The 24,486-nt window shown below is 39.4% G+C and overlaps 1 protein-coding gene across 1 annotated transcript; it reads right to left on the bottom strand.

Annotated features, from left to right (window-relative positions):
- Positions 1-2,954: 2,954 nt before the first annotated feature.
- LOC134624549 (RLA class II histocompatibility antigen, DP alpha-1 chain-like) lies at positions 2,955-11,440 on the bottom strand. The gene is made up of 5 exons (XM_063469549.1): positions 11,426-11,440; positions 5,429-5,492; positions 5,086-5,334; positions 3,340-3,624; positions 2,955-3,094 (listed from the first exon to the last, which is right to left on the bottom strand). Exons 1-5 carry the CDS (start codon positions 11,438-11,440, stop codon positions 2,955-2,957), a joined length of 753 nt encoding a protein of 250 aa, XP_063325619.1.
- Between the last annotated feature and the right edge of the window lie 13,046 nt (positions 11,441-24,486).

Below are 24,486 nucleotides of genomic sequence, written 5' to 3'. Positions count from 1 at the left end.
ATTAGCATCTGACATAAGAGGTCCAGTAGTAAAACATGTCTAATCTGTTTGGTTTTTATTTTTATGCACACCTTCATTTTGTGCTTCTCACATTATACCTGAACAATTAGATTTGAAAACATAACATTGATTGATGTTGATTCCAGCTTTAAGGAAAGCTGATGTTGGAAAAATAATGATGACAGAGTGGAGCAAGCTGATTAAAATGACTCTTTTCTCTACTATTTCTAAAAAAAATATCACTGTCAGTACTAACATGTCTTCATGCCCCTGCTGCTCTAAATTCAAATGGAGGTTCTGCTCTTTATTTATAATGTGAGCTGCATTGATGATCACTTTCTGCTAGTAAGTCAAGATGACCATACTCAGGTGATAGGTCCGACTCTGATCAGCTGCTCTGAAACACGAAGCTAAAAGTTTCTTTCTTTTGCCAGTTTTCTGGAATAGATACCAAGTTAACATGCACACGTTTGTTGAAGAAAATCTTAAAAATATCACCGTGCTAATTTCTTCTTTGTTACCTTAAATTTATGTCCAATTACAGGTCCTTCTCAAAAAATTAGCATATTGTGATAAAGTTCATTATTTCCTGTAATGTACTGATAAACATTAGACTTTCATATATTTTAGATTCATCACACACAACTGAAGTAGTTCAAGCCTTTCATTGTTTTAATATTGATGATTTTGGCATACATAACTCATGAAAACCCAAAATTCCTGTCTCAAAAAATTAGCATATCATGAAAAGGTTCTCTAAACGAGCTATTAACCTAATCATCTGAATCAACGAATTAACTCTAAACACCTGCAAAAGATTCCTGAGGCTTTTAAAAACTCCCAGCCTGGTTCATTACTCAAAACCGCAATCATGGGTAAGACTGCCGACCTGACTGCTGTCCAGAAGGCCATCATTGACACCCTCAAGCAAGAGGGTAAGACACAGAAAGAAATTTCTGAATGAATAGGCTGTTCCCAGAGTGCTGTATCAAGGCACCTCAGTGGGAAGTCTGTGGGAAGGAAAAAGTGTGGCAGAAAACGCTGCACAACGAGAAGAGGTGACCGGACCCTGAGGAAGATTGTGGAGAAGGACCGATTCCAGACCTTGGGGGACCTGCGGAAGAAGTGGACTGAGTCTGGAGTAGAAACATCCAGAGCCACCGTGTACAGGCGTGTGCAGGAAATGGGCTACAGGTGCCGCATTCCCCAGGTCACGCCACTTTTGAACCAGAAACAGCGGCAGAAGCGCCTGACCTGGGCTACAGAGAAGCAGCACTGGACTGTTGCTCAGTGGTCCAAAGTACTTTTTTCGGATGAAAGCAACTTTTGCATGTCATTTGGAAATCACGGTGCCAGAGTCTGAAGGAAGACTGGGGAGAGGGAAATGCCAAAATGCCTGAAGTCCAGTGTCAAGTACCCACAGTCAGTGATGGTCTGGGGTGCCATGTCAGCTGCCGGTGTTGGTCCACTGTGTTTTATCAAGGGCAGGGTCAATGCAGCTAGCTATCAGGAGATTTTGGAGCACTTCATGCTTCCATCTGCTGAAAAGCTTTATGGAGATGAAGATTTCATTTTTCAGCACGACCTGGCACCTGCTCACAGTGCCAAAACCACTGGTAAATGGTTTACTGACCATGGTATTACTGTGCTCAATTGGCCTGCCAACTCTCCTGACCTGAACCCCATAGAGAATCTGTGGGATATTGTGAAGAGAAAGTTGAGAGACGCAAGACCCAACACTCTGGATGAGCTTAAGGCCGCTATCGAAGCATCCTGGGCCTCCATAACACCTCAGCAGTGCCACAGGCTGATTGCCTCCATGCCACGCCGCATTGAAGCAGTCATTTCTGCAAAAGGATTCCCCACCAAGTATTGAGTGCATAACTGAACATAATTATTTGAAGGTTGACTTTTTTTGTATTAAAAACACTTTTCTTTGGTCGGATGAAATATGCTAATTTTTTGAGACAGGAATTTTGGGTTTTCTTGAGTTATGTATGCCAAAATCATCAATATTAAAACAATGAAAGGCTTGAACTACTTTAGTTGTGTGTAATGAATCTAAAATATATGAAAGTCTAATGTTTATCAGTACATTACAGGAAATAATGAACTTTATCACAATATGCTAATTTTTTGAGAAGGACCTGTATATCCAAGTGATTTCAATATGATGATCCAGCCTACTGAAACTCCTAGAGTGCAGGGAAAACTAAACTCTTTTTTCAAAAGTCAAAGAAAAAAAATATCTGCCACCACAACAGCAGCGATTTGAGGTTTTTTAATCATGTCTGAGTCTTTTGTCTAAACCCAACAATATAAGAGGTGCATACTACTCCCAGGTGAATATTAGAGTGTGCAGGAACAGGGCACTATTATTAATATTCCAGATTGCAATGCAGTAGTGAAACACATAACACTTCTGGGCATAGATTGAGATGGCTGAGCTCTGACATCAATAGATCTTCAATCTAATTATAATATAATATAAGCTTTCTCTTATATCAGGTGATACTGATGATTCATAAAACTTAACAAAACAAAAAGCTGACTCATGTTTACAGGTGAGGATTTATTTCAAATTCTGGTTTATTTACATTTGTCCAAATCATATACATGGAACTGACAGCTAAGATAGTCAACAGATATAACTTTAAGAACACTTAAAAAGATGGATGAATTGTTCAGACTGTTTATGAAGACCAGCTTACCCAGCAGGTTACATGGGCATACTTTCTGACATTTGGTTTATATTGCTTGTCACTTTTATTTTGCCTGGCATTTTAAACAGAATCTGTTTAACAGTGTAAAAATAAAGTGAATGTAAAGCTCCATGTAAACACAACCAGGGTCCTTCAAACTGGCAGCCACATGAATGAAGACCAGAGAGCAGACCAGCAGCCTTAAACGGCATTGTCTGCAAAAGCACTGATGAAACCATCAACCCCAGCCAATCAGATGCATTTGTTTGCTTTGAGGATGAAGAAAGTTCCACCTGCAGCACTGAGTAAGCCGATAATCACACCGAGTCCACAGAACACTGCAGGTCCAACGCTGGGCTTAGGCTTCTCAGGTGTCTCAGGTGTGTCCACATCTGGAGGCAGAAACAGACACATGACACAGAAATCTTTCAGACTGTGATCTGATTAATTACAGCTCAACAACCACACACCTGCTGAAAACTGTCAGCTGATTAACTAAAGTCAGCTCAGGTTAATACTCAGCCAAGGCTTTGTGAAATCTGCAGGCAGAAACACGAAGACATGAACCTGCATAATTATGCACCATTGTCTCTGTGTTTCAGTCTGTCTCCTCTGTGTTAATAAAAGTGTTTCTCACTATAGGTCTTGGTCAGTGGTTTGGTCAGAGCCAGATGTTCCACTGTACAGCTGTAGACGTCTCCCTGCTGTGGGATGAACTGCAGTCTGGCGATCTGGGTGAAGGTTCCGTTTTTGTTGGGATAGGGAGTGTTGATGCTGGATCCTTCAGTTGTAATCCGTCCATTCTTGGTCCAGGAGACTTTGACAGGAGCAGGATAGAAACCAGTCACATGACAGATCAGAGTGTTTTTAACTGTGAGCTCCACCTCGTCTCTGGTGTAGATCATCACACCTGAAGGAGCATCTGTACACAAGTCAGGCAGTTAGAGGATGGACGAGGAATCTGCAGAGTAGAATATCTTTTGTCCTTATATGAGATAAATTACTCCTTCAGTGAGCCTGTCAGGACTGTCAGCATGGAAACACAACAGACAGAGTTTATAATAAAGAAACTTCAATGAGAATATACATGTGATAAAATACCAAACAGTCATATGGCAGTGAAATGGTCAGTGGGACCCATATAGAAGATCCTGCTCTAAAACCTGAAATGAAAATCTTGAACTTTGGGGACTTGAAAGTGTTGAAGAAAATCTTCAAAACGAATAAATGTAGAGGTTTGTGAGTTAGTAATGGTTTGTACTGGGAAAGTATGGAACATATAGTATGATAAGAGGGACACCCCTATGTCAGCCAAATATATAATTTGTGTAATATACTGGGATATTTATACTTGAGCTATTTTTATCTACTATAGTTATTTGTTACATTTGGTAACTTTGTAATATGTTGTATTATTTAATTTTGTTTAGTCTGTTACTGTGCTCTGTCACGGGCTGGGTCTCTCAAATCAAATCAAATCAAATCACTTTTATTGTCACATCACATGTGCAGGTACACTGGTACAGTATATGTGAGTGAAATTCTTGTGTGCGAGCTTCACAAGCAACAGAGTTGTGCAAAATACAATAATGTAAAACAAGCAAAATATAAAAATGGCTAATCTAAAAAGTAATAAATATATGTACAATATGTAAAGGTATATACATTACTGAATACAACCTAACATAATCTCTTATGTTAGGTTGTGATTTTAAGTTCCTTTCCTATATAGGGTTTAGTTGAGTTTGGTTTGCCATTATTATTATCTCTTTCATGAGTTTTTGTATTCTGTTTCTTGTCCGTCATGTGTTTTAGGGCTGTGTATTGTCAAGCTTTTGTTGTCATCTCTACGTCTCCATGTTTCCTGTTTAATTTTGAAAGAGTCTGGTGTGTTCTGGTTCATTGTGACTTTCCCCGTAGCATCATTAAGTTCATGTGTGTCAGCTGTTTCCCCATGTGTTCCCACTTGCCCTGATCACCTCCTGTGTATTTAAGTCCTCTGTTTCCTGTGTTCTGTTGTTATGTCGTCTGTTTTGCCACCACAGTTCTCTCATAACTTTAGTTCACAATTCTTAGTTTGTGTTTTGCAGTTTTGTTAATCAGTTGTGCTTCTGGGTCCTGTTTACAAAGTACACCGGCATACTCCACCTTGACAGTTCTCAAACTTGGAGAAAGTATGACCACATCATTTCTTCTGCAATTAATAAAGTATTCTGATTCATGAAACCCACCACACACTGCATCATTTATAACCTAACCTCACTAATCATGTGACACTGATGACAACATTTACATCGAAGTAAATTTAATTCCAGATTTCAGTTGATTAATGTAGATTGTATTGAGTGTTGTTATAAGTTTGTGTGTGCCTGTATGTGTTTACCACGTAGTAGAGGGAAGTCCTTCATACCCTGCCGACTAAGCTGCAGGAACTGTCTGCAGGCATATAAATTAGACACAGCTGTTTCATAAGCTCCATCTCCGAAGCTGATAGGATCGATAAAAGGTGGCTGAGGATAAACATCCATCTGTTTCTCGAAGTCTGCGTACCAGAGTTCTTCACGATCCAGTCCAAACATGACCTCTCCATTAAAGTCTGAACAGCCAACAATATGAATGTCCGTATGTAGAGCTGAAACACATTAATGAAATTCAACAATAACCATCAATCAATAACCTGATCAAAACGCTGCTGACTGTCTGTCAGTTTAAAGAGAGAAACTCACAATCAGCGGAGACACAGAGCACACAGGAGAGGAAGAGGAGCAGCTCCTTCATCTTCATCAGCAGCTCTCACTGACTAAAAGAGTTAAACTTTGTATGAAGTCTCTGAGTGAACTGACAGAAAGTGCAGCAGCACGTGAGCTCTAAAACACACACACACACATCCAATCACAGAGCTCACAGCTCATGATGTCATAAATGACACAAACACACACTCACTCACACACACACACACACACACACACACACACACACACACACACACACACACACACACACACACACACGTACAACTATAGTATCTCACAAAAGTGAGAACAAACCTCACATTTTTGTAAATGTTTTGTTATATCTTTTCATGGTACAACATTGAAGATATGACACTTTGATACAAGGTAAAGTAGTCAGTGTACAGATTGCATAACAGTGTAAATTTGCTGCCCCCTCAAAATAACTCTACACAGCCATTATTGCCTAAACCGCTGGCAATAAAAGTGAGTACACACCTAATCAAAATGTCCAAATTGTGCCCAATTAGCCATTTCCCTTCCTGGTGTCATGTGACTCGTCAGTATTACAAGGTCTCAGGTGCAAATGGGGAAAAGGTGTGTTGAATTTGGTGTTATTGCTCTCAAACTCTAATACTGGCCACTGGAAGTTTAACATGGCGTATCATGGCAAAGAATTCTCTGAGGATCTGAAAAAAAAGAATTGTCGATCTACATAAAGATGGTCTAGGCTATAAGAATATTGCCAACATCCTGAAACTGAGCTAAAGCATGGTAAAGACCATACAGCAGTTTAACAGGACAGGTTCCCCTCAGAACAAACCTTGCCATGGTGGACCAAATAAGTTGAGTGCATGTGCTCAGCATCATATCCAGATGTTGTCTTTTGAAAAAAGAGGTATGAGTGCTGCCAGTATTCCTGCAGAGGTTGAAGGCATGGAAGGTCAGCCTGTCAGTGCTCAGACCATATGCCGCACACTGCATCACATGGCTGTCATCCCAGAAGGAATCCTCTTTTAAAGATAATGCAAAAGAAAGCCTGCAATCAGTTTGCTGAAGACAAGCAGACTAAGGACATGGATTACCTGTGGTCTGATGAGACTAAGATAAACTTATTTGGTTCAGATGGTGTCAGGGGTGTGTCAACCAGGTGAGAAGTACAATGCTGCCACAGGGCAGTATTCTAACATGATAACAACCCCAAACACACCTTCAAAAGTCTACTACCTTGCTAAATAAACTGAGAGTAAAGGTACTTGACTGGGCAACCATGTCTCCAGAAGGTCTCTAACATCCACATGCTCCATGATGTCATCAGGGAGGAGTGACACTTTAGGCACAGTTTGGACATTTTCACTTAGGGGTGTACTCACATTTGTTGCCAGCGGTTCAGACGTTAATGGTTGTATGTTGAGTTATATGAGGTGACAGCAAACTTACACTGTTATACAAGCTGTACACTGAATAATTTACATTGTATCAAAGTGTCGGACGTAGGACAGTTTTCCAATTTCATTGTACTATTGTACTATGTATGACTGTGCAATGACAATAAAGAGTTATCTTATCTTATCTTAAGTGTCATATCTCCAATGTTGTCCCATGAAAAGATATAACAAAATATTTACAAAAAATGTGAAGACTGTACTCACTTTTGTGAGATACCACACACACACACACACACACACACACACACACACACACACACACACACACACACACACGTGTATATCCATCTATCTATCTATCTATCTATAAGTTACCCTTTCGCCCCTGGGGGCAGTAATATCCTTCAAGCTTGGGTCCTCTACCAGAGGCCTGGGAGCTTGAGGGTCCTGCGCAGTATCTTAGCTGTTCCCAGGACTGCGCTCTTCTGGACAGAGATCTTAGATGTTGTTCCCGGGATCTGCTGGAGTCACTCACCTAGCTTGGGAGTGATTGCACCTAGTCCTCGGATTACTACTGGGACCACTGTTACCTTCACCCTCCACATCTTCTCAAGCTCTTCTCTGAAACCCTTGGTACTTCTGCAGCTTCTCGTGTTCCTTCTTCCTGATGTTGCCGTCATTCTGAATCGCTACATTTATTTCAACGGCCGTCTTCTTCCGCTTGTTTACCACCACTATGTCCGGTTGGTTAGCTACCACCATTTTGTCAGTCTGTATCTGGAAGTCCCACAGGATCTTAGCTCGGCCATTTTCCACCACCCTAGTGGGCATCTCCCATTTTGACATCCAGGCAAGGCTTCCTCTAAGCTGCGCGCGTGCGCAATCGCACACTGCTGGCACGGTCTCTGTGCAGAGAAAATCTACGTTGTGCACAAAAAAATCTGACCTGAATTGAAATTAAATAAATACTTTAACAATTTATTCTGTTTTGCAGTGTGAGTCAGTAAGTGACTGGCTGCTCCAGTATGAGATTAGAACGATGCCATCTTATCCCATAGTCCAGCCAATGATGCGATTCACATTCGTATATACGCAGCTAATCAACGTGATTGACAGGCTATGACAGCGTCCTTATGTGCCATCACCGGTGTTTTAGCTAGCAAAGCGGCGTGGCTGATGTGGAGTGAAGCCACGTTAATGACAACGTGTACAACCATTGGAGATGTGAGCAGGACAGACGAACAATTGACGGAAAAAGTGTGGACTTTATACCAGTTTTTTTTTAAATTGTGTTGATAGGCCACGTAAAACCAGAGTTATGATAAAGAATATATTCAATGTTTGGTTTTTCCTGAATACTATTGTTGTTTATATTTACTGCGGGAAGAAATGGTAAAAACAGCGTTTTATAAGGAAAACACTCGAAAGCCTGTGAGCAAACAAAACCAAAAATCCCCACCCTTTCCTATTGGTCAAAAAATGTACCATGTCGACAAATCAAAAAATGATATGGCAACATGGCATTTAGTTGTTTAGGGAGGGGGAAGTTTTAGGAGTTACGGCGGTGTTTTGAGATGTGAGAGACTTGAGACGTTTAGCACAAATCTTGTGTAGTTAGTGTGTAGTGTAGTCAAAAGTTTTGTTGTGTGTGTCAGAACAATGAGGCGACTGCTGACTGTTACAGGTGTTACAGCAGTGATACATCTCCTGTTGTCAGGCCTGCAGGTATCAGGCTGTTGTTTCCTTTATCTCATAGTGGACAGAAATTATTTTTTGGAGTGGCACAAATAATTTTTGTGGCATCAAATTTGATGCAGAACAGCTGATCTTGTTCTGTAAATAGTTTGAAATGTTTATTTAAAAAAACACCTTGGCTGCATTTTTAGGTAAATATCTGCAAAAAACTTTGTTGTTTGCAAAACTCAGAAGAAGTAACTATATAATGAATTGCCCAACATTGGTCATTATGTCCTGTATTTTGCAGACAGAGTTACAGGACTCTCTCCCAAACCACAGATTCATACTCATAATACAAGTCAGAGCTTTATTTATAAAAAAGAAAAAAAAGAAAAAAGAAAGTTGTGTTTTCAAAATTGGAGTTCAAGTTATTTTTACTTCCAATAGTGTTAACATACTACACAGGTCATGAACAAGATTTTTTTTTTAATTTTCATTGTAAGTGGGCTAAAGCAGTTAATTCAAAGTAGTCTAACATAAATGTAAATGCTGTCATTTGATTATTTTAATAAACAATGTAACTTGGATGGATTTGATGATGTCTCACGTCTGCTGTTGCTCACAGTGGTCCAAGGAACTACTCAGGGAGTTTGTGTGTTTGCTCAGACACATGAAAAATTAGAGGGAAGATTGCTTCTTGCCATAAGCTGGGATGGGCTCCAGCCACTTCACATTTTCTTTTATTGTACTTTATTTTATTGTTTTTATTCGTTTATTCTTTTACTGGGGGCACTTTGGTCAGCACTTCAACTGTAATCACCTTCTGACATTTTTTTTCTTGCTTTCAAAAACATTATTAACTTTATATCTCCCCTCTGCTTCTGCACAATAAAGTCTCAAGATTTAGAGGCATCAGACCTTTTAGCACTGTTTAGTTCACGTGAACATCATTCCAAAATGGACTCAGTCAGATTAGGTTCTATTTCAAAGGTGAAGGTGATCCATGTGTGAGAAACGTGATTAGATGGAGAATTTTTTTTCAACTGAAAAAAAGAGATAAAACAGTGACACGGGACAAACAAGCTTTTAATTATTCTTTTCCCAATTGTTCTATGTTTCAAAGCAGCAGGGAGGAGATGTTTTTCAGAGTGAAATTGATAGCATAACATTTTATAGTTCTGCTTTGAAGTTATTTTCACCGTATGATCAGAGTTTTGTCTTTACTGACGTGCATTCTTTATGTTTGAATGATTTTGAAAAATTTTAAATTACTAACAATCCCCTTCTATACTGATGATGTTCTGACATATTTGTCCAAAATTCACCCAAAGGTCCTCAGTTACCTGAGGAGTCAGCCTGAAGCTGCTGAGCAAATAGAAACACTGACACTATACCACATCTCAGTCAGGAGTCACAAACTGTCCATTCAACTAGTGAATCAAGGACAATTTAGTCACATTTCACAGTATTTCACTAAAATGACAAAGAAAATATGTTGCAGGACAGAATTAAAGTCTTAGTTTACTTGAAGGTTGAGATAATAGCATATTCACTGAATTTTGTTTCAGCACCAGACTTTTTTTTTTTTACTTTCACTTAATTTTTGGGAATACAACAGTCAAACTTTGATTAAACATTAAACATGTATATATGAGTTCAGAGGTTCACTGGCTGCTTAACAGCTTATTGTTTTATTTTATGATGATGTTGGGAAGCACTCTGACTTTGTTTCCTGGTTTTCTGACCTCAGAGTGTGTGATCTAAATATCAGCAGCATCTTTGTGGTCTTCCATGTTGTAAAAGTCATGAGGTCAAAAATAAAAGCAATGTGATGGTGAATATATACTCTGGTGAAAATACGATGTAAAGCAGATCACAAAAGGTTCTTTCTTCACTCTAACATGTTGTATGCAGATGATGATGGGACCACAGGCTCTGCATCTCCAAAGTTTGGTTCATTATTTGTTTGATTATTCAAAATTTCAATTTCCATAAAATGACAATTGAATGTATATATGCAAAATGAGTTTATTCTCATAAAAAGTGAGATAGGGTTATAGTGATATTATAATTGTATGAAGACTATGTGAGTATATATGTTAGACTGTATCAGTATTCCCCGATTTTTGTTGAACTTAGTCTTAAATCTCTTTAGTAAAAATTGGCTATATAAGAACCAGTCAAATTTTGGAGGATCAGAAAACAAAACCAGGATTACTGTAAATGTTTGTTCTCCTGGTGAATCAGAACCAGAATACTTAATTAATCTCAGAGGAAATTATATGGTCACAGTTGCTAAGTAAGTACAGTAGCAAACAAGTCCCTCTTATCAACTTTATGTTGTTAATTTCTCTGTAGAAGATGTGCAGATATTAAGGCAGTAAAACTATTGCAATGTGTACGTGTGGGGAAGAAATCGAAGCAGCTGAACCAGGCTGGATGCCAGTTGATGCATGGTGAGATAATTGTGCCACTGGATGGGATACCTGCAATCCCACTCTGATGGTTTCCGGCCTCACAAAGTTAGTTGTAGCTGCAGAATGTTTTGTAGGGACTAGGAAAATCTAGGTATAAAATGTAATCGCTTTGTTTTTCTATTAAACTGGTAACAAATACACTTTGTTCCCCTATAAATAAATCTGTTCAAAGGTGGTTGTTCACAGTGGACGTAGATGGCCTATTTTACTCCTCTTTCAAACCACCTGTCTTGTCTGTCCATAATGTGTACACTGGGATCCTTGAAAGAGTGACCTTTGACCTTCAGATAGAGATGTACAGGTGAGTCTTGTCCTGTTGAGGTGGTTCTTTTGTGCTGTGCCATTGGTTTATAGAAGTATTCAGTAAAAATCAGGAAGCAGCAACAAGCCATGGTCATAGCTGAGCTCATCTTCACAGTTATTATGATCAATATTGTCATCAATATCACCTTAATAACCATCATTATTGTATCATTGTGTGTGTGGTTGATATGGGGTGTTCCTGTAGTCAGAGGCAGTCTGTAATGCTGTAACTATGGAACCGTGTCTAGCACATGTTGTTAATATAGCTCTCTTTCTAGCTGTTTAACACGTAGGATGTAGCAGTAGGCCAGTCTTTGTCATTGATAATAACCCAGCCATTGGGGACCACAAGCCATTGAAGTCAATCAGGAAAAGTATCCAGCATAAAATCTTGGTCAAATTGTTGAAGTGAGGGTAAAAAGAGATGTTATGATTGTGGAAAAATAAACTGAGCACCAAAACCAAACTTTTCTGATACTTACTGAAAGATAAAAACTTTGCAAAAAGATCAGTACTCCATGGACATCTTTGAACTGGAAATAACCAAGAGGCAAGATAATAACAGCTCCTTTATAGCCATTATGTGGATGCAAGTCAATTTAGTGGCTGCGAGTTAAACGCTCACCATCATGTAGGTACCCGCTTGATAATGAAGTGTATCATGGCCTTGAGCAAAGCCTACAGTTAATTGTTTTCCCATATTCATAGATGCTCTTTTTTGTATGAGAAAGTCTAAGGAGCTGGTCCGATTTTTAGTTCTGGGCTCTGACTGCCTGCAATGTTCATGTGACCTACAGATCCATACTGCACCTGAACGCCTCACACAGTCAAAAAGACCTCCCTCTGTTACTGCAGTCTACGGAGGAGCAGTGCGTTGTGTTGTGAATGTCGTGTTTTCTTCCTTTTTTTTTTTCTTTCTTTCTTAAAAACAGAAAACAGCAGACAGACAGACAAACAGCACAGCAGCTGCTGTTAGTCCCAGAACAATGTGAAACTTTGTGCAGCCCCAGCTCTCTGCTTGTGAACTTATAGTTGTTCTGAGGTTGGAGCCGATCAGAAGCAAACGGAAAAAAAAATTATATTTGGTGACACTTCGGTTGAGAATTAACTTCAGATGTGAACCATCTGAACCCCTGAACCCTTCTGAAATTATGTAATTAGCTTTGTTGTCATATGTCTGCACTGTATATGTCAGAAAATCTAACCAAGTAAGAATGTTCTCGGCAGCCTCTTTCACTCCAACAATACAGACAGTGATTATGTCTTTAAAAAGAGAAATTCTAGTAAAAGTAATCTTACATTGCTTTGCTGTGTGAATACCTGCACCATCTAAATAAATGACTGGATGGCATTTGATCGACTACTGTGTGTCCTCAGAGAGTTTAAGGCTGGTTAGAGAATGAAATGAGGGTGGAAGAGCTTACAGGTGACTGAGCTGAGGACTATAGTGTGGATGAGAGCAGCAGCAGTAGCCTGAGGACACCTTGTGGACACTCACAGGGAGACAAGTCTGTGTGCTTACATCGAAGAAGTGAGCAGACTTCACTAAAGAGAAAGTCATGTGGAAAAACAAGCCATGTGATGGAGTCTCCTCTGTATGACAGACATGTTTAAACCTCTGTGATGTTTGTGTCTGCTGCACCTATTTTCAGTGTGTAGTAATTAAATGATTAATTCTCAGTTATGTGAAGGCCAAATATGTTTGCCTCTGAAAAAACTGACTACAACAGAGTGGAAATTCAGAAGGGCAAAAAATGCCCCAGCATTTTTTTTTCTATCATAGTTGGCAGTCCATGAACACTGGGTCATGACAACACAGTAGGGCTGCACGATTTTGCATAAAATGAGAATCACGATTTTTTTGCTTAGAATTGAGATCACGATTCTCTCACGATTTTCTTTTCCAATATAAATATTTATTGCACTTATTAACTGCACATCAACTTCGTAACAGTTGAAACTGAACATAAAAACAATAAATAAACATAAAAACAATAAATGCCTCACATTTTGTGGTTGCCGCAAAATGTTGTACTGCTTGAAATTCCTCCTCCACCGTTGCTCGACACTGCGTGTATAGAGCAGGTAGTGCAACAATAGAAAAATAGTTGCGGGACGGCACTGTGTAGCGTTTGTCTAGGGTGTTGATCATTTTCCTAAATCCCTGGTTTTGTACAGTGTTGATATATCTTTGGTCAGGTGATAAGTAATAGCCTCCGTAATTTCTTTGTGCCTGCGGGAGTTCGACGGGTTAGGGTTAGGGATGCGCTGTATAAGGTTCCCGTTATTGATGTTTGGGTGGTTGACCGGGACGAATTTTCTCCTGTCACTTTCTCGTCATCCCTGACGTGTTCTCCGTTGTTTTTCCCTGCCAATTTGAGCATCACGGCACAGCTTCTGTGTCAGTGGTATAAGGCTCCGCCATTGTCATTTGTTGAGCAGGAAGAGTGAGCGCTTGTTTTCATGCAGATTACGTCCCAGATCAAAATGCGGTACAATCGTCGTCGTCTTTTTTTTTTTTTTTTTTGAAATCGTTGTCATTTGGAAATGAGATCGCACATAAGTATGAATCGAGATCGCGATTTTCTAACGATTAATCGTGCAGCCCTACAACACAGTAATTAACGCAGAATGCATAAATCCTGGCAAGGATCTCGGCCACTTTTGTAGGTAACATTGTGCGTCTACAAAGAAGTCTGAATGATCCCTGACAAACACTGCTACACCACAGAACCAGATTACCATGAGGTAGAAAACAACATGAACTTTACCTGAAGAGGTTTCTGATTTAGCTCATCAGAAGAATCTGCTCAGCACTCAGACACTGATCTGCTGGGTTTCACTTCTTGGTTCTCTGGTTCCTTTTAGAGTGAAGGGTCACTGCAAAACCAGTGCAAAGAGTTTCTCAGTGATCACATTTGTCCTGATGGAAGTTGGGCCATCCATAAAGATAATGGTCCATATCCAGTGAGAGCTTGCTGACTGTGTAAATAATGTGAGTCTCATGCTTTGTCCTTCAAAGACATCAGAGAGTCTCTCGCCGAGTTCCAGTGACCTGCAGAACCGCTACCATCGATCACAGAAGATGTTCTGATAAAACATTGAAGTTTTACTTTAAGTTGTCCCCTGTCTGCATTTCATAATGCACTGAAGGGTTAATATTATGAGTCCAGTCAGTACAGCTGCTTCTCCTGCTCCCAGGACCAGGCCAGTGATGAAGCTGATTCTTTCTCTTCTCTCAGCTTTTGGTTTTGGTGTTGCAGGTTTTAGTTTCACCACAGCTGCAATAAAGAACAAAGGTTTGACATAAATAGGAGGATTATTTGTTTCTTCTGGGAAATAAAATGGCATAAAAACATTTTTTCATTTTCATTTTGGCATAAAAAAGTGCCACAGACAGAAAACACAGCAGTGAGTTAAAATAAAGGTATGACTGAATAAAAACTGCAAATTCTATTATTCGGCCTGAACGAAGGTTTGTGACTGGCTTCACATCAACCTCGGCATACCTGAATGGAAACCCCCAGTAAAGGACTGTGAGGGCACTGTAAAATCTAATTAGTTCCCAGAACTCAAAAAAATTATGGAAACTCGTTGCCTCAAAAAAATTGAGTAAAGCTTAGCTAAAAATGACTAAGTTAGGACAACTTATTTATTTTGAGTACTCTGTACAAGCTCATTTGTTCCCAGAACTCAAAAAAATTGGATCAAGTTTACGTAAGATGACCAAGTTAGGGCAACTTACTCATTTTGAGTACACTGTACAGCCGTGTTAGTTCCCAGAACTCAAAAAAATTATGGAAACTCGTTGCCTCAAAAAAACTAAGTAAAGCTTACTTAATATGACTGTTAGGACAACTTATACATTGCAAGTCTGCAGTATTAAGAATAACTTGATATTTCTGACTTTCTGACAATATTAATTGTTTACCTGCTGACAAACATTTCAAGTTCAACTAAATGAAAAAACAATTTGTGGTAACCTGAATATGATTAAAAATAATTAACAACAATTTTTGTAATGATGTTAAAATGAGCCCAACTTTTATTTTCAAACACAACAAAGTTCAACAGCCAACATACTGGACACTGTTCTGCTGAACAACAAACAATTATATTGCCATCACTGTTATAATCTTACAATGAAACAAAGTCTCAGATGTAATTATTCTGAAAACAAGTTTAGGCCTACCACAAGTTTGTTTTGTACTTACATTACTTATATAATCAAAATAAAATATTTGTTGTTCTGTCACAAGTGCAGTCTCTAATTTAAACAACACATTTGTTTTCCATTCCAACACATGAGCTGGAATGTTGTAATATTTTAAGGATGGCTTGTTTCCAGTCCAGGCATTACTGCCTGAATGACTATCATGGATCGAGGTGATCCAAATGTAGGTGCAGAAGAAAGTCTTTAACTTCCCTTAAGTACAGTGGCAGTGGATGTGGGTTGGAGATGCAATGAGCTTGAACCTGCAGGCGACCATCTTCACTGACCACACCATCTGTGACGGAGGACTCATCTCTCCTGTTGTCCTGCAAGCAAACAATCATATTTTTGGAACATGAACTTAATTGCTTTCTTAAAACATTTTTTTCTGCATTTGGTATAAAACAGACTCCAATTTAGACAATCTCAGGCTCCCTCCCCACCGGAGAGGTGACATTCAATGTCTCAATTGTCAGTCTGGATAGCTGTGACCACCACCCAACATACAATAATGTTATGAAAGCAGCATTTTAAAAAAGGCTATGCAAACATGGGCAATAACCTTCATTCTAATGATGTGCAAAATGATTTGGGCACAAAACAAATTTTGCTGTTCGAAAACTTGCAGACTTCACTATATACAGTGTAGATCCTCTAAACTAAGTTTGAAGAAATGCAGACCAAACTGTTGTTGTTTGTTTACTTACACAGCATGTCTTGTAGAATTAACTGGAGTCACAGCAACAGCATAGTGCAGTCATATCTCAAGTCTAATAACAGAAGACAGGAAAAGATCAGTAAAGAAACAACTTCCCCAAACCAAAGCACAAACAAAACAATAAGTAAAACAGGCTGATCTAAAGTATGATTAAAGTTCAGCCTGATTAATATAAATGTCACTGACAGTTGCTAATATATTGGAAAACCAAAACACTTACCACTGAGTTGATGTCTTTCTGTCCAACAACAGGAGTGCTGGTCCCGAGCCTCAAAGACAGTAAGAAGCAAGCAGAGGGAGAAAAAAACAACATATTTCAGAAACTGATTTGATCCTTAATGGCTGTGCAATCATTGTAACATAGAGTTTGCTTATTTTGTTAAATAAAGGCTAGATTTGGCATTAATAGATGCCACAGATGTTCTAAAGCTGCCACAAAGCTTAAAAAAATGGACATCTCCGAAAACGTCGGAGCATTTTTGCAAATATGTGATGTCTTGATAAATCGAGCAGATATTTGAACTTTACACAGCTACATTCTCGCCTGAAAATATCTTAAAAGTTTATTTTGTGACCCAGAAAAAGTAATAAGTTTTTTAGCCGCGCTCCTCCGCCATTGCCGCGCTTACAAGTACGCACAGGCTCCGACAACCGTGGCCGACAAATGCGATCCTCCTTTTCCCCAGACTACCCTTTCTGGATCACAAAATAACCTTTTAAGATATTTTCAGGCGAGAATGTAGCTATGTAATGCTCAAATATCTAATTAATTTATCAAAATATCACATATTTGCAAAAGTGCTTCCACGTTTTCGGAGAGCTCTGTTATCCACCTCCCACACCTATCCCACCCCTAACGGCTGCACCTCCCAAAGAATTTTGTCTGGGCTCTTATCTCACTTATTTATTTCAAACGATCAACAGAAAATTTCACCGACATAGTTTTATGTAAGGTTTTTAAGGCTGTGGTGTTAATTTTTAAGTAACATGAGCCCAGCGGCAGCAGCAATGCTAGGCTAACACTAACTAGCTAGCAAGATTTTAAACCTGGTGCTAAACTAAGAGAAGCCACAAAATCACTTTGAATAAGAGTAAACATTTACTCACCAAGTCAGTGTATCAGGTAAAGATCCACAGCAATGACAACAATAATATCTCCAGGTTTGCTCAATATATTCCAAAACAAATGCTGGCACCGTGAACATGCGGACTGATCCGCGAGGGAGGAGGACGGTAGTCACGTGGCATTTTCAAAACACATCTTTCATCCTTCCGCCCAGAGAAGCAAAACTTCCAGCTTACTTAGTTTTTCTAAGTTAGGACAACTCAAATTAATCGAGTTTATCAGCGTTTTTGCATAAAAGATGGCGCCGAGTATGGCAGCCTCGTCGCGAGCTCCCCCAAGCAACAGCTGTTTTTTGTGTTTAATTTTACTTTTTCTTTATTTTTTCACGAGTAGTTCCACTGATGATGCCATAGCCCTGACACTCCATGCTGCCCTGTCACACCTGGAGAAGAGAGACACGTATGTGAGAATGCTGTTTGTAGATTACAGCTCAGCATTCAATACCATCGTTCCCTCGAAGCTGGACAGGAAACTGCAGGATCTAGGACTGAGCAGCTCCCTCGGCAGCTGGATCCTTAACTTCCTGTCTGACAGACGCCAAGTGGTCAGACTGGGCAGCACCACCTCATCCCCCATCACACTGAACACTGGTGCTCCACAGGGGTGTGTACTGAGCCCTCTCCTGTACTCACTCTACACCTATGACTGCACGGCCACTAGAAACTCCAACATCATTGTGAAGTTTGCGGACGACACTACAGTGGTGGGTCTTATTACCAACGGTGATGAGACGGCCTACAGGGAGGAGGTCAGCGCCCTGACCCACTGGTGTCAAGACAACCATCTCACCCTCAACGTCGCAAAGACAAAGGAGTTGATAGTGGACTTCCGGAGGTGCAGAGGAGTACACACCCCCATCACCATCAACGGCGCCGCTGTGGAGAGAGTGAGCAGCTTCCGCTTCCTTGGTGTACATCTGGCTGAGGATCTTACGTGGTCAGTACACATAAACAAAACAGTGAAGAAGGCACAGCAGCGCCTCTTCTTTCTCAGGAGACTGAAAAGATTCGGCATGAGCCCCCGCATCCTCAGGACCTTCTATCGCTGTGCCATTGAGAGCATCCTCACTGGATGCATCACCACCTGGTACGGCAACAGCACCGCTCACAACCGCAAAGCTCTCCAGAGAGTAGTGCGGTGCTCTGAACGGATAATTGGAGGTGAGCTTCCCTCCCTCCAAGACATCTACAGGAAGCGGTGCCTGAGGAAAGCGGGGAGGATCATCAAGGACTCCAGTCACCCCAGCCATAAACTGTTCAGACTACTACCATCAGGAAGGAGGTTCTGCAGCATCCGGTCCCGTACCAGCAGACTGAGAGACAGCTTTTTCCATCAGGCCATCAGACTGCTGAACACTTCATAGACACCTCACTCTCACTACTGGAACTTCAACATTATGCACTCCATACTGTATATAAATACCACTGTTTTGCACATACCAACCTCTGTATTTTTTATATATCTTATTTTATTGTTTACTTTATTTCATTTGTAAAACATGTATATACATACTATATACACACTCAAACACACACACGTAGAAAAACATATTTAGTATACACATTCAGTAATGTATATACCTTTACATATTGTACATATATTTATTACTTTTTAGATTAGCCATTTTTATATTTTGCTTGTTTTACATTATTGTATTTTGCACAACTCTGTTGCTTGTGAAGCTCGCACACAAGAATTTCACTCACATGTACTGTACCAGTGTACCTGCACATGTGATGTGACAATAAAAGTGATTTGATTTGATTTGATTTGTGTCAATAGAAAATTGTATTTTTTAGTCAGTATAAGCTTTTAATGATATAAGTTTGCTTGTGATAGAATGCTGCATGATGATCATTTCCTTGCTTAGAACTGATTGTTCTTTTCATTGTTCAGGACTGATTCTTCTTCATAACACGTGTTCTGATATTTGTATCTGAGTCTTCTCACAGCGATAGTAAGAAGACAAACAAGCAGTTCTGACCTCGAACACACACACACACACACACACACACACACGCACACACACACACACACTCACACACACACAATCACATACGCACATGCTCACGTCAAATGTATTCATTTTTCTTGTGTATAAATAAAGACAAGTGCAAGAGCAGAGCGCGCATCGCAGGGCCCCCACTCTGGTGTGAGCGTTCTGTGATCGCCCTTGTATACATGTAAATGCTGCAGCGTCTGTGTGTGTTTCTCCTCTTAGACTCTCAGCTGAAGAAGTGTCTTTAGAATAAATCTTTTGACATTTATTTTGGTCCTTCGAAGCCGGGGCAGAAACATCAGAACTGTTATCTGTGACTCTGTTCCAGGATCCAGCACTGATTCCTGACGCCGTGGGAAGCCAGCACCGAAGTCTGTGCACAGCCCTCTTTAGACGAGGCCGAAAGACCTGGGACGCTAAAATTCGGGTCCAGGCCGGTGTTTTTATTCTGGTCCATGGCGGTGGGATTCAGTCTGGCGATCCGAACCACCAGTGAGACGTCTGAGGGTGAGAGAAACACTATTTTGGTTAGGATTCGCCGTAATGAACCGAATAACAAACAAAATAGAAAAATAAAATAGGTTAGGATTCGCCGAAATGAACCGAATTGGATTTAGGTTTTAGAAGTAGCCGTAATTACTTCATAACAAATTAAAATAGGTTAGGATTCGCCGAAATGAACCGAATTAGACTTAGGTTTTAGAAGTAGCCGTAATTACTTCATAACAAATTGTAAAAGCGCGCAAATGTCTATGTGTGTATGTGTCTAGAAGTAAGTTGATTTTACAGCACAATACGCTGCTGAACTACTTCTATTTTATTTTGTTTTCTTTGCTGAGGCTCACGTACTGGTGACATTGGAGAACGGTTGGGCTTTGTCTCGTAACACTGATACCGCTTGACCTTTAGGGTCAAGTCGAAGGCCGTATCAGTAACCACTCTGAAGTCGAGCGTGCCAGTGACGGCCCAGCAAAATCTTTAAAAATGGGGAATAAACAAGCAAAATTAACACCTGATGAGGGATGGTTAGACAAACAACAAGCCGGAGCAGGAATAATCCAAAAGAAGGAGAGAGGAATGGAGAGGAAGACAGGCGACAAAGAGTAAAAGCATTAACAAACAAAGAAGACAGTGACTCAGAACAGGATAGCAGCTCAGGTGAAGAGAATAGTTCAGATCAGGAAGAACATAATAATCCCTCACCAAGTGAAAAATTCAAGATCAAAGTAGAAGTTTTAAAAAGTGCTGGAAACAGACCCGACTGAATGCATATAGATACAAGAGGAATAAAGTAAAATAAACAAAAGGCTAAATTAAATTGGAGCCTAACTGTAATGTATTCAAACTGATAATAGCAAGGATAACAACCTGTAAACTGGTATTAACAATGACACATAGTTAGGACGAAGACCATGCCCAGCATGAATAGCATTCATGAATGTAATGAATGAAAGCAGATAATTCACACAAACACATATTAAATGAAATAGAGAGATGCATAAGGTATATTAAGGTTGTGTCATTGCTCAGCCAGTGTGTGAAAAGGTAAATGTCTCCAGCTTGGGAGGGGGTGAAACTGCAGATCACCCCCAGCCCATGGTGGATACAAAATAAAATATAAATAAAATATTGTAATATGCTATTGCTGTTATATAAAGATAATAGCATTGATAATGAAATAATATTAATATGAAGAGGCACCTCAGTCAGTTATGATGTGAGGTGGATAATTGTTAGAAGTAGTCTGCATCAAGCTTAAGGTTGCTCAAATTCAGTACAATGACATATGAGATGAGGAAAATAAAGAAAATATCTAAACTAATTAAGTGCATAGAGGCACTTGACCTGATTGAAAACCTGTCATCCTAGATGAGATATTGCTGAAATATAGAGCACACCTATACTAACAACTAATAAGCCAAAACCTGTATACAATGGCTAAAGCTACAAAATTGAGAAGCTGAATTAAATATGTGGTCACTGCTAAGCTAATGAGCAGGTTACACATTTTTTACAGCAGGAGCTACATAAGAACACATCAGAGGGAGGGAAACAGCTATTAAAGCTCAAACATGCAGCTGTCTGTGGGCTCAGTTTTTTTCCCTCACACTTCTGATTTGTCTTTGGCAGCAGCCTTTTTGCATCCTGACTCATGTGTATAAAACGTTGATACCATCAGCAACTTGTTTTTGTTTTGTTTTGTTTTTGTTTTGTTTTGTTGGTTTGAAAATTAATTAAATTTGTGATCACACTCAGGGATCACAGTGACACATAATGATTAGGCATATGATTTACTAATGCAGATGTAGTAAGTTTATTCTAAAATCCAAGGAGAACAAACAAGAACAACATCTTCAGTTGTTCTCTGTGTAATGTGCTGCATTTTGTTTTTTGTTTTTTGTTTTGACGTGTTGCTTGAGTGAGGAGTACTGTGACTTCTGTAGTAGCTCTCACCATGCGACCTTGATGATGATAAGTTCAGAGCCAGCTGAGAGCTGGGTTGTTTACTTTGTTTTAGGTGATAAGGCAGAAAAGTTCAAACTTAGTTTCTTGTCCTGAAAAAAACAATAAAAATACAAAAACAAAGGGGGTTTGAGTTTCTCAGCCAAGAACAACTACAATTTCATTTTCTGTTTTTGAGAAAGGAGAATTTAAAATAATAATAATAATAATAATAATAATAATAATAATAATAATAATAATGAGCAAACAAGGAGTGATGTTTTGTTTAAGTGGTGAATAAAGCTAATACTGGAAAGTATCATTTGGTACATGATCTACGAGCAATAAATGAAATCAAGTCACCCCAAAAGAACAATGGTTCTCAGTTATAGATTTATCAAACGCCTTTTTCTCAGTGCCTTTACATCCTAACTCAGAGCATCTGTTTGGCTTCACTTTTGAGGGACGGAGATACACCTACACTAGGTTACCTCAGGGTTTTCAAAACAGCCCCACTCTCTATGCAGAAGCTTTAAAGAAATCAATGATGTCCTGCCTCCTGCCAGCAGGAGGACAGTTTCTACTTTACGTAGATGACATTTTAGTGACTGGCCACACAGAGGAAGGGTGTAAACAAAATACTATGGCTGTGTTACGTCACCTAGCAGGACAAGGCCACAAAGTGTCTCTGAATAAACTCCAATTATGGAGACCTGAAGTAACATACTTAGGGTACACCCTCTCAGGTGAAGGCAGAAATATATTAAACAAAAGAAAAGAAGCCATACAAAATGCGCCACAGCCACAAAACTAAGCATTTACATTCTTTCTAACTCCCAGTGAGCCTGAGTTATGACCTTGGCCCACTGTTTTTCTGCTCCCGTGCAATGTGCTCTGTTGTCTCTACAATGGGGAAAAAAAAAAAAAAAGGCCCTGACTCTCTGAACACAATATTCTCTTTATAACTCAGCAGTATGAAATGTCATGAAATAGTCTAACTCACTCACAGTAAATCAGCAGTATAGGATAATACCAACCTATCTAATTAATCTAATGATTTTCACATTCTTTTAACTCAGAAGTATGATGCAAACTAAAACTACATACTGATTACACAAGAAGTCTGATGTGGCCTACAGCGGTGTCATGATTCACTCATTTTGATCACAGGTATAATGTAATATATAGCAGCATAATAATCTCACAGCTGCTAATAGCACATTTGCCTTTTTGTAACACACATGAGAGAAAGGCAACTGTTAAGAAAATGCCCTTATGGGTGAAATAGGCCCAGAGGCCCTGCATGCAAGCGTACTAACACACATGAAGAACAGCTTACACTATAGCACAAACTATATACATGCGCCTCTATATCTCTCATTGGTGTTAAAGCAGGAAAAACTTAACAGAGTTTTTTTATCAAATGCTGAACTTATCCACCGCTGACATTTAACTCTTCAGCTTGACAATAGGTGAAACGTTTGTGAAAACAGAGAAGCATAAATAAAGACAGAGAGAGCCTGGTATGACCAAGCAGTAATCAGACAATACATTTAGTTGGTAATACAATAAATTGTGAAATGCTTTCTGTTTGATTGATGCAAAACAAGTAATTTAATGTATGAAGGAAATTCTCTTTTGTGATAATATTTTGAACGTGCATTTCTGTTGACCTATCAACTTAGTGCATTCTGATATGCAAATTAGTTGATTGATACTAGATTCGAAGGAATGACTGGATTATAAATAAATGAATAAAATGTAACAACGGTTGAAATTAGTTTCTTATTTCTAGTGTGTGGAGGAAGATTTTATCATGGCACACATCTGTTTACATGGGAGAAAACTCGTCATGTGATACGACGTTTAGCAATATGCTTCTGATGTTCAGCACATCAGAAGGATGACTCTGAAATTAGAAAGGGAAACAATTTTGCTGACAAAGCTGAAAAAACAGCAGCAGCCAAAAAAAAACACAGTTTTATTAACAACTCGTGAAAATCAGACCATTCGACAAAAAGCAGCATCACCTAGAGAACAGAAAACAATGGCTAGAACACAGAGCAGTACTAGACACTGATGACATATTGAAAATAGCAGGAAAGCCCATTCTTCCCAAATCATTACACAAAAACAAAAACAGCCGCTCTAGTGAGTCCTAGTTTTGAGCCATGGCTCATCAGGAGGGGTGATCCAAGGAATGGTCCTTATTAGAAACCGACAATTTTACACTATTAATTTTGAAACTTCAGCAAAAGAATATGTGAAAACATGTATGACCTGCCAAAAACACAATAGCCAAGGTAACTTAAGGCCAAAAAGAGGACATTTTCCTACACCACCTCACCCATTTCATACAATTCACATGGACTTCATTGAATTGAATGAGTGACAGGGTTCAAAATACGCTCTAGTAATTATAGATGTTTTCTCAAAATGGCCAGAAATCTACCCAGTGAAAAAAGCAGATGCAATCTCAGTTGCAAAGTGTCTATGCAACCATTTCATTCCAACTTATGGTATTCCTGCTCTGATAAGATCAGATAATGGAACCCATTTTGTAAACGATGTGATCAGCAAAGTATCTGAAGCACTAGGTTTCAGGTTAAAACACCATTGTGCCTACCATCCACAGAGTGCAGGATTGGTGGAGAGAACAAATGGCACTATAAAACAAAGGCTCAGGAAAACAATGGAAGAAACTGGCAG

This window comes from Pelmatolapia mariae, linkage group LG3_W (genome assembly GCF_036321145.2).
Source record: "Pelmatolapia mariae isolate MD_Pm_ZW linkage group LG3_W, Pm_UMD_F_2, whole genome shotgun sequence".
Classification (NCBI taxonomy): domain Eukaryota; kingdom Metazoa; phylum Chordata; class Actinopteri; order Cichliformes; family Cichlidae; genus Pelmatolapia; species Pelmatolapia mariae.
Note: the sequence above shows the minus strand (reverse complement) of the source record. Positions and strands in the feature narration are given on the sequence as shown.